At 46.1% G+C, this 15,539-nt stretch overlaps 1 protein-coding gene across 1 annotated transcript in view; it reads right to left on the bottom strand.

Annotated features, from left to right (window-relative positions):
- The window catches only part of LOC115276511 (deleted in malignant brain tumors 1 protein-like), a 104,831-nt gene that overhangs the window by 47,672 nt on the left and 41,620 nt on the right, over positions 1–15,539 (bottom strand). The window contains exons 21-32 of the mRNA XM_029920556.1: positions 13,911–14,228; positions 13,754–13,783; positions 12,593–12,631; positions 11,196–11,340; positions 9,722–9,912; positions 8,504–8,533; positions 7,811–7,852; positions 6,596–6,913; positions 5,215–5,244; positions 3,364–3,681; positions 2,772–2,804; positions 734–766 (exon numbers count right to left, since the gene is read on the bottom strand). Of these exons, the coding sequence (XP_029776416.1) occupies positions 734–766; positions 2,772–2,804; positions 3,364–3,681; positions 5,215–5,244; positions 6,596–6,913; positions 7,811–7,852; positions 8,504–8,533; positions 9,722–9,912; positions 11,196–11,340; positions 12,593–12,631; positions 13,754–13,783; positions 13,911–14,228 (1,527 nt within the window). The remainder of the gene's footprint in view (positions 1–733; positions 767–2,771; positions 2,805–3,363; positions 3,682–5,214; positions 5,245–6,595; positions 6,914–7,810; positions 7,853–8,503; positions 8,534–9,721; positions 9,913–11,195; positions 11,341–12,592; positions 12,632–13,753; positions 13,784–13,910; positions 14,229–15,539) is intronic.

The following is a 15,539-nucleotide window of genomic DNA, read 5'->3' as shown; positions in this document are numbered from 1 at the left end:
AAAAAAAAAAAAAAAGAAAGCAGAATCTTAGAATATTCAAATTATTTTAGAGAAAATTTAAAAACATGTGTTGTTGACCTTGTCCTTAAATTAGTACATTGCTTAATTTTCTTCTTTCTGTTTGTGCCCAACTAACTAGTGATGCTCCCGGAATCCCAAGATTCCTGGTCTTTCCTGCGACGGATAGCGGGAGGTGTGGATGCCCAGGCATCTCACCTCTCTGCTGCTGGTTGGTTGTAGTTACAAATGGGCTGGGTCAGAAAGACCCAAATCCCGTTGGGACTGGATTTCCTGAAACCTCTACTTGTAAGCTGGTGCCTGTCATGGCTGCCTCCTACAAGACTGTACCCAGAAAGTAGGCTGATGGACCAGCCACACTCCCTTCTAGTCTCTTGTCACCTTCCTGCCTACCTGCTTTGACCTGGGCAGATCCACCCTCTTTCCAGCCTGCCCCTTTGGTTAAAAAGTCAGTATTTACAAGCCTTAGCAGCATTAATGGATGTCCTTTGTAAAGGCTGTGGTGGAGACCAATGGGCTCCATGGACTGAGGTCCTGACCCACTTGGTGTTCTCCTGGCGGGGGCCATGACAGGACTGGTGTGGGTAGTGGACAAGCAGCCCCTCACCCATGCTGTTCCAGCCTGTCTGTGCCACGTCTAGGCACACCGCCTAGCATCTGCTGTGAGGGCTGTCTCGGCATGAAGTTATCATTTCAACTTAAAACAAGTGACTACCTGTTATATGATCCTGAGAAGCTGTGGAAAGACCTAGAAAGGGAAAAAAAAAGGGTGAGAATATTGACATACATGGGGAGAATACTGAGTTTCTTCTACAAGTTGGTGATGTGTAAAGGGTTTTCTCTGAAATATCAATGTACTTAGTGCAGACTGAGAAAGTTTGACAGTGCTGAGTGAATATTTCTACCATCCTGTGGCGGATTAAAGAAGGTCACGTGTTCTTGGACATGCCTTCCATCACTAAATGGGATCTAGGTCTCCTTGCTGGGTGCTGGGTGGCCTCTGTTTTGGCCAACAGAATATGGCAGAGTTGATGCCGTGCCTTAAGGGACTAGAAGCTTCCACTTATCTCTGGGAACACTGGTTTGCTCATGGCACCCTGAGCTACCCTGATGCAGACTGTGTGAAGATGCCCAGAGACTGCCTGGGGAGGAAGGGAGCCCTGGTTGAACCCACCCTTCAAGCTGTCTCCACCAAGCACTAAGCATGTGAGCGCAGCTGCTCTTGACTCTCCAGACCAGCCTTGAGGTGAACAGCACCGAGCGATCCTGCTCGGTGCTACGTGGAGAAGACTCTCCCGTCCGTGCAATGCCTGAACTCCTGACCCACAACAACATGACATGTAACTGAATACTCATTGTGTCAAACCACTATGTTTGTGGAGTAGCAATAGACAGAATGGCTCCTTTCACTCCACACGGTCTTCCTCATTTCCCCATCATCTCTGTACTCTTCAGTTAGCTGAGTTACACAAAAAGAGAAAAACTACAGGTAGGCCTTCATTTAAACACCCACTGCTCTTGGCCCCATCCATGATGGCCTTTTAATTTTGGATGGCCCTTCCCTCTCACTTGTGACCCCAACACATAAAGCTGGTCCACCCCCAGGGACACTCAGAACACATCAAAGTCTCCTCCAAGCAAGTTCCAAGAAGGATGCTTCTGTCAATGACTTATGACTTCTGTAAGTTCTCTGAGGCTGTGCGGGGGCAGGCAGGATCATTCAAAGGGCAAGAGATGGGGGTCTGTAGAGTCCAGTTCTGCTACTTTTTTTCAAGTTTACTAATTGAGAGAGAGAGAGAGAGAGAGAGAGAGAGAGAGAGAGAGAGAGAGAGAGAGAATCTCAAACAGGCTCTGGGCTGTCAGTGCAGAGCCTGATGTGGGGCTGCATCTCACAAACTGTGAGATCATGACCTGAACTGAAACCAAGAGTCTGATGTTTAACTGACTGAGCCACACAGGTGCCCCTCTGCTTCTTTCTAATCAGGTTATCTCGGGCAGGCTTGTGGATCTCTTTAATCCTTACCTGTGAGGATTAAATAAATTAATTCATACAGATACCCTAGCATCATGCCCAGCTGCTGTGCAAATGCTCAGGAATGTCTATTGAAATGAAGCAAAATGCCTTTTCATTTACCTCCAGTATCATTTCATAATTTACATTGAATGTGTTGGTCTGGTTTTGCTAATCTTATTATTACAGATGAGTATCACTCAGACACTACGTTATAAAATCTTTGAAAAATGTCACAAGTCATAAGATCCCCAAGAGTGTGTATTTTGTGGGCAGACCGATCATTCAGTACTTGGTTCCACCATTAACTTGCTCAGTGATCTCAGGAGAGTTACTCAACCTTTCTGTGCCTCAAACGTCTCTTCTGTAAAATATAACATAAAATGTCTTTTTTGCAGGATTAGCAATAATCTGAGCAAAATGTCTCCCCATCTTTGTGCTAATTTTACTTGGTCTTTGTGTAGCCAGGGCCAATGAAAGAATGTGGTCAATGAGACTGGTGACCAAGAACACTGATGGTGTGAGTTCAAATCTACTGGCTAGCCCTGGGTACATTGCTAACATTTTATGTTTCAGCTTACCTACCTGGAAAAATACTTGCCTCAGAGGGTTACTGGGGGGATGAAACAAGCTATATATATTAGGGGCTCAGAACAGTGTCTGGTTCTTCACATTGATAAGTAAATTGGATATTACAACATGATTGGAAAGTTGTCTAGATTAGAAAAAGATATGGACATACCTGGAGGGGTGGGAGGAGGCACTTCTTCCGCATCTGAATGCATAAAGAAAGGCAATAGGTCACTCTCTTTAGTGAATCCAAAGCATGGAGGAGGTGGTGAGAGATAGAGGGGAGAGGGTACAGATGGGGAGTGAAGGGGAGACATAGGACTATCTGGGCACAAGACTCCGCCCTCCTCTGGCAGGGTCTCTGGCCAAGGGAGATGGGACACAGCAGCTGGGTCACCTCTGCCCCATGGCAGGCAGAGCTGGTTACTCATGGCACCTCTTATGCTGAATCACCCAGATTACTTGTGAAAATGCAGATTCCAGTACCCTTTCCTAAACTAGTTAGTTGTGATCTCTGGGGGCGGGACCCTGGACTCTGCATTGTAATGTCCCGGGTTGTGCTGGGTATGTGAACATTCTAGACTTCCCATGTGCTGCCAGACATGGGTGTGAGCCCACGGCTTGGTGCAGGGCAGACGCTCAAGGATTGTTTCATGCAAGAATGAGTGAATGGGTGGATGGATGAAAATTCCATCTGGGATGCAGAGTTTCAAGTGTCTTAACGAACAGCATTAGAAATCATTGCCTCAGACAGCAGAGGCTACCTGAACAGATGACACCGGCATCTTCATGGTGGCCACAGTTGTGCTCTGACCAGCCCAAGTGGGAGCACTGGTCCAGGGAGGGCTCCATCCCGGAGCACTGCACGTTGTCCAGGAAGATGTCTCCAGAGCCTGGACCAAAGTGGGACTTTCCAAGGGCGGACACGGCCCGTCCACAACCCAGCTGTCTGCACACAACCTCAGCTTCATTGAGGTCCCAGAGGTCATCACACACGGTGCCCCAGGCATCCTGGTGGAGGACCTCCACGCGTCCTGAGCACCGACCAGAGCCGCCCACCAGCCTCAGGTCTGGCCGGTCCCCTGCAGACAGAGATCTGGTGAGTGTATGAGTTCCCAAGGGACCCGCCTGAGGTTCACTGGAACCAGGAGGACTATGGGGTTGCAAAGAGACATGCTTGTTCTTGAGCCCTGGGGCCTGGTCCTCACATTTCTAGTGTGTTCCTGAGCTGCAAGGGGTGTGGTCTTCAGCTAGTTCAGTTTCATTTCAAAGCCCTTCATTGTCTTTCCTGTTAGGCACTGATGATGCTGCTACAAAGCTAAGAGATATGGTTCCTGCCTTCAGGGAGCCTAAAGTCCTCCAATCACATGCAGTTCCTAGGACCATGCCTACTGCACCCTGTGATAAAAGCAGTGAAGGGAAGAAGAGGTGCTATGTTATGAACAGATCAAAGGGGGCCCTTGGACAGAATCTTCTTAAAACACTGAGAAGGATAAATCCCTAGTAGTGCAATTGCTGGGTCACAGGGTAATTCTATTTTTAATTTTTTGAGGAACCTCCACACTGTTTTCCAGAGTGGCTGCACCAGTTTACATTCCCACCAAGAGTGCAAAAGTGTTCCCCTTTCTCCACATCCTCACCAACACCTGTTGTTTCCTGAGTTATTAATTTTAGTCTACCCTAATGCTGACTGAAAGGGGTGCATGCATCCCAATATTTACAGAAGCATTATCAATAACAGCCAAATCATGGAGAGAGCCCAAATGTTCATTGACTGATGAATGGATAAAGAAGATGTGGTGTACATATAGACAGTGGAACACTACTTGGCGATGAAAAAGAATGAAATCTTGCCATTTGCAAAAATGCAGATGGAACTAGAATGTATTATGCTAAGTAAAATAAGTCAGAGAAAGATAGATACCATGAGATTTCACATATGTGGAATTTGAGAAACACAACAGATGAACATAAGGAAGGGAAAGAAAAATAAGATAAAAACAGAGAGAAAGACAAACCATAAGAGATTCTTGAGTACAGAGAACAAACTGAGGGTTGCTGGAGGGGGAGTGGTGGTGGGCTAGATGGGTGATGGACATTAAGGAGGGCACTTCTTGGATGAGCACTGGGTGTCATATGCAGGAGATGAATCACTGGGGTCTACTCTTGAAACCAAGACTACTCCATATGTTAACTAAACTGAATTTAAATTAAAAAAAATTTTTTTTAAAAACCAAAAAAAAAAAAACAAAAAACAGTGAGAGGGAGTGGACCAAGGAAGAGGTGGGGAAAAAGGCCTTTGAGCCAAAGGGAAAAGCATATAGCTATGCCAAAAGACCCTGAAATGCCATTTCTCTCATGCATGTGTCTCTAAAAAATATGGGCTCACACACACACACACACACACACACACACACACACACACATATATGCACTCACACACCCAGCCATTACCACATGTAAAAAAAGTCACAAATAATAATCCCATGGTACAAAAACTTCTACAGATTAGGAAGAGAGTGAACTTAGAACTGGGAGATAATAAATAGCCCAAGGGGAAAAAAAATCAGAAACAGTGAATATTTGAGTCCCATCAAGAGAAAGTTGTCACCTACCTGGACTGTTAATAAGTGATTCTTCAGCATCTGTTTATATAAAGAACACATATGTCAGTATTTTTCAGAAATCCTGCCTTCAACCATTGAAAACAAAAGTTTTAATTATATCCTTGCAAGGGTTTATTGATCTGATAGGGGAAGGATTAGTCCCATTAAACAACATAGGGCTGGCAGGACCTGATTCATCTGTGGACATAACAGAGAGCTTGTCCCCCTCTGGAACCCTACTCCTGCCTGGCGAGGGAACGGGCAGCTGTACGGTGCACCTGGGGGTGTGGGGTGTCATTCAAACTGCCGACTTTGTGGCAGATGAATTTGACTTTGGGGAGTCATGGAGGGCAGCTTAGATAGACAGTCATCCTCCAGAACATGAAAACAGAAATAACACGCGGCCCTTGGGGCTGCAACTAGGTCAGGCAGGCCAGACGTCACTAGATGCCAGGAAGCAAACAGACAGACAGATGGACACACCAACAGACAAAGCTTCTAAGTATCGTCTTAGGTGCTGACATCTGCCTGAGGCGCTTCTCACATGGACAACTCCAACTAACCAGTCAACTTCCTGATCTTTCAAATCACACCAGGTATTACAACTCTTAGTTTCCTGAAAGGCATCTCATTATCAGACAGGGTTATTGATAGATGTTCCAGAGGTGATTACCTTACTCTCTACTAATGTTTTGCACACAAGTAAAGCCAAAGTATTTTAAAAAATTTGTAATGTCATTAGGCGATTAAAATGAGCTATTCTAATTCACTGATTCCCTTGGTGTGTTGAGGGGGGAGGGGGTAAGACAAATGACCAAATGCGCAGTCTGTTTGGCAGGCATCTACATAGACAGCTCGAATCCCTTCAGCATTTCTGCAAGACAGCAATCAGTCTCCAATTTTACAGATGGAAAAACTGAGGCTCTGAGAGCTTAAGTGTAGCCCAAATGCAGTCTGAATGTCAGTGCTGGCTCTGGGACCCAGACTCAAGTCTGTCCAGCTTGACATCTTCTCACTGCCTCTGAATGAAAGACCTTTAGATAAATTCCTTAAAAATTCCCGTTCCCGTATGTAAAGGGGCACCTGGGTGGCTCAGTTGGTGAGGCATCTGACTCTTGATATCTGCTCAGGTCATGATCTCATAGTTTGTGAGTTTGAGCCCTGCATCAGGACTGTCTCTCTCTCTCTCTCCCTCTCTCTCTGATCCTCTCTTGCTCATGCTCTCTCTCTTTCAAAATAAATAAATAAACTTTAAAAAATTCCCATAACTAAATTCTCAAATTAAGGCAAAGCCTGAATGCCACCTGTCCCCGGCCCGCTCTGAATTCCACCTGGGGGGTCTCAAAGCATGGTGGGGCTGGCAGTGACCGTCTGAAAGGGGAGGGGCTACCTGAGCAGATGACACCGGCGTCCTCATGGTGGCCACAGTTGTGCTCCAACCAGCCCGAGTGGGCGCACTGGCCCAGGGAACGCTCTACCCCAGAGCACTGAAGGTTATCCAGGAAGATGTCTCCAGAGCCGGGACCAAAGCGGGCCTTCCCAAGGGCGGACACAGCCCGTCCGCACCCCAGCTGGCGGCACACGACCTCGGCTTCATTGAGGTCCCAGAGGTCATCACACACGGTGCCCCAAGCTCCCTTGTGGAGGACCTCCACGCGTCCTGAGCACCGACCTGAGCCGCCCACCAGCCTCAGGGCTGGCCAGTTCCCTGCAGACAGAGATCTGGTAAGCATTGCCCTCTGGGACACAGCACATGGCCCGTGAGCCGGCTGAGCTCTGCACCTTGACGCCACCATTAGGGATGGAGAACCCCATGAAACAGTCAGTGAGTCAACTAGTCAACCTCCTCGTCGGAAGTTAATATGTAATTAAGTTTGGCAAAATAACATTTAGCCTAAAACATTCATTAATAGAGTATCTCTTGGGTCAGAGGTATGTGCCAATCTGTTTTAGCTAAATGCAGAAAGCAACATAAATAATATTCACAGTGATCTGTGGGTTTGTAAAGTGCTTTTGCACGTGTGTGTGTTTGTTCATCTTCACCTGTACCATAACTCAGGAGGAGTCTAAGAGTCCCTGTATAGCGGTTTTATCCATAAGGAAACTGAAAATTGGAGAAGTCAAATGATTTACCCCAAATCCCACATCTGGTAACTAGCAGATCTAAACTGAGCTCTCCTGATCCCAAAGTTCACATTTTTTTTTTTTTTTTTTGCTATTCGATCTCACTGCCTCTGGAACGGCTTTGACGCCCACTCATTTTGAAAAAGGCTATTCGTGATGCACAGATCTAGGTTAACTATGAGCAGGAGTGGCCAAATACAGACAAGATAGAACCTGCTAGAAGGCACTTGCAGGCTGCTCAGGCTTTGATGACTCTGAAAAACTACTGAAAAAAAATGTGCTTTGCTCACCCTGGGGGCTAGAGCCGAAGGATCCCAAGAGTTTTGGATGGCCCTAAAAATCTGCATAGAGTCAACTGGCCCCTTTGCAAAGAGATGAACTACTTTCAGCTGGTCCAGTTCCTGCCCACAAAGCAGGTACGAATGCAGGTGCCATGAGGAAAGAATACTTGGTAAATGAATGAATGCATCCCAGGGCTTACCTGGTCTTGCCATCACTGTCTTGGGTGTTGTCACCGGGATTGCTGTGAATACAAGATGAGACCCTTCAGGTAAAAAGGGAAGATGTGGGCAAGTCAAGATGGCTGCCTCTCTTAAACACCAAGATTCCTGTTGGTTCCTTCTCCCTGGCATCTTTGTAATAAGTGGTCCCCGCCGGAAATCAAACTCTGTTTACATGTGATCTTGTTCATCAGATGCATGGGATCCAGCTGAAATAATACTCCCTTCCTCTGCCCCGCTGCTGGGAACGTAACAACACTTAGGTTGTGCCACTGTGTGTCAAAATGTGAACGTGCACGGCATCCTTCCAGGGAAAAAGGTGTTTCTTCCAAATGCTGCTGTTTTGTTAACTTTCACTAAATATGGAATGCTTGATTAGGTGCATCTCAATGTCTTTGATAAAAGCAAGAAAAGAAGAAATCACATTGATGGTTATCAATTTACAGAGACCCAACTGTTGGTATGTGTAACTTGGTTCCACAGTGAATGGGCATCAAACTTGTGCAAGACATGTGCAGACAGAATCTCTCGGCTAGCAGGACTGATATAGGAAATTTGGAAATGTAAAAGAGAGATCAAACTATGACGGATAGTAAAAGCACCAGCAATGGGGTGCAGAAGAAGACACACGAATGAAGAATGAAGATGACGTAACAATAGTAAATGTGACTCACTGATTAGATGTGGGGTCCGAGAAACTGCCTCTGCAAAGACAAGGAAACCTCGTCAGTAACTGTTCAATCACAGTGACAGTGACTTTCTCTGATTCACTCTGTGACACATGTCCCAGGCCAGCTCATGAGCCTCCCCAGCACTTGCTAACAGAGTAGGAAACTGGTCTGAGCTGCATCACCACCAGGGCAGATGCTAGAATGGCACATGAGGTCCACAAGATAGCCTCTCCTCTCTTAGTGGTAGTAGTGTGGGACCCATTGCTGGGGGACCTCAGAACAATTACTGACCCTCTTACGCCTCAGTTTCTTCATCTGGAAAAGGGGAAGAACCATGGGTTTGTGTGAGGATAAGGAGGGAGCACATGTAAGGTACTTTCAGGGCAAACTGGCATAAAATAGGCATTCAGTAAATGTCCGTTGTTATTTTGATCACCCTTGTGCTTACTGAGCCCTGAGAACCTGTACTTCATCAGAAACCAAACTTGGCTCAGCTTCTGTCTGCCTTCTCGCCGCACCACCTATACATCCCAGCTCTGTGCTCGTACGGCTCCCTCACCTGCTGAGCCCCCTCCCTGTTTCTCGACTCACAGCCTGTGCAGGCTGAAAGACAAATCTAAGGCTGTTTCCTCCTATGTTTCTTTCCTTTGTGTTTACAGCCTGTGTCTCTCTTTCTCTCTTTTCTAATGTCTTTTGCTGAGATGCATGCATATGTCAATTTAGTCTATTCTGGTCTATTATTTGTTTGCCTTCATTTAGTATATTCTACTTGTCCTCTGATTGCATCACGTGTGTTTGTCTTGAACTTCAAGGTTGTACACAAGCCCTACCTAGACTGAGACCATGCCTTCTTCTTCTGTAGGTCCTAAACCACCCACTTAGAACTGGATTCAGAGTAACTCTAGAAATGGCTTCCTAATGGGCTGACTACTGTGAGGTGTTTCTAGGAAACCAGTTCCATGGTGAAGTTGCCGAGTTTTGAGCACTTATGATGCACCATAGCTGTGCTAAGGGTTTTACTTGTGCCATTACAGGTAAGCTCCACAACAAACCTAGGAGGTAAGCTTCTCTTATCCTCATTACACAAAGGAATGGATTGATGCACAGTGAGATAAGGTCTCTTGTCCAGCATCAGAGAGTAAGCGACCAGGTGCTAACTGGCCCCAAGGTAGGCTGCCCACATCCAGCTCCAAAGATACTGCTTCTAACCACCATTCATACCTTTGGCTGCAGAATAATAATAAGCCATGAAATTTTTCCCTATGTTGTTGAAACTTCGGAAGTACACGAGGGTCAGTGAGCTGGAGGAGGACGCGTAGGTGAGGTAGGAACCAGAGCAGGTCTTCCCCAGGGACTTGGCTGAGGATGGAGGGCCATCCAGGACTTCAAAGTATTCATTGGTGCAGTCGAGGCTAGGGAAGCAAAGACCAGAGGCTGCCTCTTGGCCTCCCCATTAGCAGATCTTAGAGGTAGCTGTGAGGCAGAGCCTTTCTTTCAAGACAATGAAGCTGGGGCAGATTAAAATCCTGTCAGCCATTTAAACAAAGCATGGATTCTTTATATCTCACTTTTTCTTAAGGGAATGGGATTTTACCTAGAAGAGGGAAGAGGAGGCTGAAGCACTAGGCAGACACCTGCTGAGGCCTGGAACTGCGGGTGCCTGAAGTCCAGGGCCAAGGGCTGGGCCAAACAAGGGCCCACCTGTGGGCCATGGCTTCAGGTTCCAAACAACCTATTTACAAACTTTACAGGCGACCTGCCCAGTTTGCTTTGTGCAAGTCAGGATCTGTTAGCTCTTGTTTTTCACCGTGGAGTTTTGTCCAGATGCCCTGGTGTTAGAGTCAGAAGACCATTTCCACGCCTCAGCCTGATGAGCTGTCCACTCTAAGTCATCTTCTCTTTTTTTAAGTTTATTTATTTATTTATTTATTTATTTATTTATTGAGAGAGAGAGAGAGAGAGAGCGAGTGCACAAGCAGGGCAGAGGCAGAGAGAGAGAATCCCAAGCAGGCTCTGTGCTGTCAGTGCAGAGCCGGGTGCAGGGCTTGAACTCAAGAACCATGACATCATGGCCTGAGCTTAAATCAAAAGTTAGCACTTAACTGACTGAGCCACCTAGGTGCCCCTAAGTCATCTTTTGACTAAGCAAAATTCAAAAGTAATAAATAATTTAAGTTGTTCCTGGGAATTAATTTCCATAAGACATTCATTTGTGAATGACATCAACTTTGACTATTTACTATATTAAACCCTAAAATTCCTTAATTTATTAGGTCTGGGGAGGGATTTATGGAATCTGCATCTTTAACCAGATACTGAAACATATATTCTCCCTTTCTCTCTCTCTCTCTCTCTCTCTCTCTCTCTCTCTCTCTCTTTCTCTCTCTCTCACACACACACACACACACACACACACACACACACACACACACGGGGGTGTAGAAAATGTTGAAAACAGAAGAAAATCTGTGGCCTAGCCAACAGTATTGTATTACAGTTATTTAAAAGCCACCATTGGGGGAAGTCGGGGGAAGTGTGTGTGGGACTCTATTATTTATGTGACTCCTGTGTGTCTACAATTATTTCAAAATTAAAAAGGGCGTGAAAGACTCTTTTGCTTATGAGAATCAAGCATGGGGAGATGCTTGGAACTTTAAACTGCACAACGTACTAAAGTAATGTACTCGTGACTTACTTAAGGTATGGAAATGCCAGCAGTATATGGTCAGAGGCATTTGCCTTGATTTCCCACACACAGGTTATATTGTCATGCATTTCATTCCGCGGGGGATTCCTAATTGCTCCAGATGAGTTAGTGATAACGCCGCCACACGGCTTTGCTAAAAACAGAAAGGTATTTTAGAATTTCAGTTTTTTTCATTGTTCAGTTCACTCATTTTGTAAGTTATGCTTTCTTTTCCTTTTGTTTCTTTCCCTACAAAAAAGGTCTCAATGGTCATTACCTTGTGGGTATTGTGTAAGGACATATCAGATGCATGACAGTCTAAAAACTCTTGCAAACTTAGGAAATTAGGGCAGGAAAGTGTGAGTGTTTTGAAACATCTCTCACTTTCTTTTGAGAATTCTACCAGTGACATGGCCTTGCTGGGCAGAGCGAGCTGTTATCCAATATTAGCCACGAGCTTTCCCTCTGGCTACTTCCTAGTGGTGGGTTCTGTGGCTTTGGTTTTTGTCAGGCCACCAGTAGTAATGAGTAAGCGGCTTCATTTTCCCAATTAAAGCTGAGCCTACATGTAGCCTCTATGTATATGAAGACTTCAGTATTCCATCTGTCATCTGTGAAAATTTATTAACATTACACTATTAAAAACCCACTACTGAGTGGAGAGAACTTGCCCTGTGTCATCCACTCCTCCAACATCGACATCATCTGTGTCTGCCTGTTCACCACCTACCTGTTCATTCGTTTTTCCATCTGCTTGTCTGTTTGTCTATCCATCTGTCTGATACTCAGTACAAAATTAAAGGTAACACCTGAGACAATGGCTTTCTCCATCAGATTATCTGGCTGTGTGAGAATTGGACCTATACTCGATTGGCTCTGGTCATCTACGTGTGCCTCTTCCATAGAAAGACCAGCCAGGCCCTCCAGGCATCAGTATTATTTTAGCCCATTATCTCCAAGTGGTGCTAAGAGAAGCTTAGCAAAACTTCTGGAAGCCCAAGATACAGGCAATAAGAGGTGGGGAAATAGAAGATGAAAAAGAAAGGTCAAACAAGGAAGACAGATTGTCAGAGAAGGGAAAAGGGTGGAGAAGAAGAACAAGGTGATTATGGTGGCAGCTCTCTGAAGTGATGCTTTTGGGTAGTGCCCGGCAACATTGCGGTGTTAAGAGCTACATGTTTGTCCTCCACATGTAGGGCCCGTGCTGGAGACCATGCAGGCTGGCATCACCTGATTATTTGGACTGCCTTCTTTGACGACACAGAAATGGAACCCACTCAGAACATGGGTTCAGAGGAATGACCCAGATAGGGCAATAGTACTTTTCCTCCACTTTCTTGGAGAGCCACTTCAGGACTTGAGCTAGTAGATGGTGGTCAGAGCAGCCAAGGACACCAAAGTCTCACCTGCCACCACTGTTCCTGCTATGACAGCCAGTGGGTGATCTGTCAAACACACAAAGGACATGTGGCTCGTCAGCTGGTACTGAGGTCCCCATCCTACCTTCACATGATACCCTGAAGGAACTCATAACAAATACACTGTGGGGTCCCTCCCAGAACTGCTGAGTCATCTTTGGGGGGTGAGCATGTTGCGGATGTTAGTAGGTAGGAGGTGGAAGAAGCACTGATCTAGATCCTTCCCAGATTTTTATAGATTATCCTCTTGTCATACACACAAATGAGATATCTTAAAATTTATAGGTTAGGAAAACTAAGGACATGAAATTCTAGCACCCATAGACAATTCCAGTGACCCAAGGGCCAGAGTTATGAGACTTTGAGGTAAGAATAGGAAGAGGCACTGCTTCACCACTTCCTTTGACCTGGTGCTGCTCAGAAATAGTGAGTCAGCACCTAAGGATGCTGGGGATCCTCCTTCATGCCCTCTGGAGACCCTTTCCTGGGACCAATCCATTCCCACCTGCCAGAGCTGACAGCCCAGGAGGGAATGTGCCTGGAGCCTCATCAGAATTTTCCTACTCAGCCTTACACATGACCCATTGTCTGACCAAAAGCTGAGGACATGGCATCAGGGAATGTGGGGGATTGAGAAGGAGAGAGGGCACTGGCATGGAAAACTCTGGGTGCTGGCACTGAGAGCATGCAGGAAAACCAACAGCAAAAGCAGCTCTGGGGGCACCAGGAACAAGATAGAGGCATGGAGAGAGTGGGGATAGAATTGGGTCACCTTGACTTTGGCCAGGGCCAGCCCATCAGCATCTGCCCCCAGGTAGGAAATATCCTTCCCCACCTCTTATGTTTTAACTGCCCCCTACCCTACCCACCCTTATCTCTTTGCCATTACCTTGCAACCCCCAGAGTTGACAACCTGAAAGTGCTATATAGAAGTCTGGGATTAAAATCTGCTGCCTGTGTGTTAAATGGGGAAGAAGTAGAAAGTGAGGCTGGATCAAATGATTTCTAATGTACTATCCATTTCTCCCACTGGACAGTCAGGTGATTCTGTGTCCCTCCATGGGCATGGAGAAGGACATATCCAACTTCCGGCAGAACCTCTTCCCCAAAGTTTGGGTAAATTGCACGTGTAAATATCGCCTTCCTTACCTGATGGTGTGGCCATAGAATATTCAGCATCTGTAAGTGTGAGGGGTTAAAATATCTGCTGTAAGCAAGTAACGTACTGGTTCCTTTTCAATAGGAAAAGTACTCTCCCGGAAAGAGCCAACGCTGGGCTCTGCCAGGGAGGGGAGCAGGGGTTTACCTGAACAGATCACACCAGCATCTTCTCCATGCCCACAGTTGTGGGAAAGCCAGCCATTGTGGGAGCACTCCTCCAGGTGCTGTTCCTCTCCCCCGCAGTGCACATTGTCAAGGAGGATCTTCCCAGAGCCTTCCCCAAAGTGGGCCTCACCTGGGGCCGAAATGGCCCAGCCACACCCCAGCTGCCTGCAGATGACGTTTGCTTCCGGCAGGTCCCAGAGGTCATCACACACTGTCCCCCAGACTCCCTGGTAGAAGAGTTCCACGCGGCCTGCACACCTCCCGTGGCCACCTACCAGCCGCAGAGGGGCCCAGCCTCCTGGAGAAGAACCAGGGGTCAAGGGTAATGGCCATTCATTCTGCCCTTTGATGACTGGACTATCTGCTGCACAGCCTAACTTTCCTTACTTGCCCTCTCTTTGTTATTCATACTCTTCATGCTGTCACGTGAGATTCCATGCCACTCTCTACATGTATTTGCTTTGTGAAGCCCATAATGTCTTTCCTATCTACATTCTATTTAAGATTGCTTGCTTGTGGTAGAGTATTTACCAAAATGACCACAGTTCTTCTCTTCCTGATCTCCCCACTCTTTATAATGTGACATTGCAGCTCTGCCCAAGAGGTTAAGCTTATTTTCCTACTCTTTGATTCTAAGCTGGTGGCCTGGGACTTGCACTGGCCAGTAGAATATGGCAGAAGTAATGGAACACTCATGTGGAACCGAGGCCCCAAGAGGCATGAGAGACTTCAGTTGACTCCATGGGAACAGTAAGTTAATCATGCAAATAAGCTTGAGCTAGCCTGTGGGTGATGAAAGACGCATGACCTCATTGCATCTGTCACCTCAGATAACAGCTATGAAACTGTAAGACATGTGCGGGAGGCCATCCTAGGCCAGGCGGTCTTTGGCTGACTTGCTGGCTAGCCACAGACGCATGAGCAAGCCCAGCCAAGTCGGTCAAGACCAGCCAAGCCTATCCTAGATTGGCAGAACTGCCCAGCTGACCCTTAGACTCATGAGCAATGATAAATGATTGTCATTTTAAGCCACTGTGTTTGGGATGGTTTTACATGGCAATAGATAATTTATACACTTGCTTATCCATACCCATTTCTAGATAAGTTACTTTTTATGGTGATCATTTTGCAATATATACAAATATGGAATCATCATGTTGTAGACCTGAAACTAATATAATGTTATATGTTAATTATACCTAAATTAAAAAAGTGGAGGTGAAGAAGAGAGCTTGGACAGATACCAAAAAATGTGAACTTATAAAAAACATAGAAAGATGTAGGGTGCAAATTCATGTGATTGAACTCACAGAGCAAACAATGGCACCTTTGGCAATCACCACACCCTCAAAGCCACAGCCAATGGCCAGCAGCTATGGCACCTGCCGGGCACAATTCTACCAGGGATGCTCAAACCCCAGGCAGTGATAATGGCTCCTCTCTTTCCTTCCTGAATCTTTGGACTGTACAGCTAAGTTGAGACTTAGGAGTCTGATGTCTTACTCCTGCCCTATCTGACCTCAGATTAGACCTAATTTGTAAAAGAAGAGAAAAAAAAAAAACTAACTCAGGGATGAATATCCTGAAATATTGCTCATCCCTGACTACA

Source organism: Suricata suricatta, chromosome 2 (assembly GCF_006229205.1).
Source record: "Suricata suricatta isolate VVHF042 chromosome 2, meerkat_22Aug2017_6uvM2_HiC, whole genome shotgun sequence".
NCBI lineage: Eukaryota > Metazoa > Chordata > Mammalia > Carnivora > Herpestidae > Suricata > Suricata suricatta.
The sequence above is the reverse complement of the archived record's forward strand: the minus strand, read 5'-3'. Positions and strand labels throughout refer to the sequence as shown.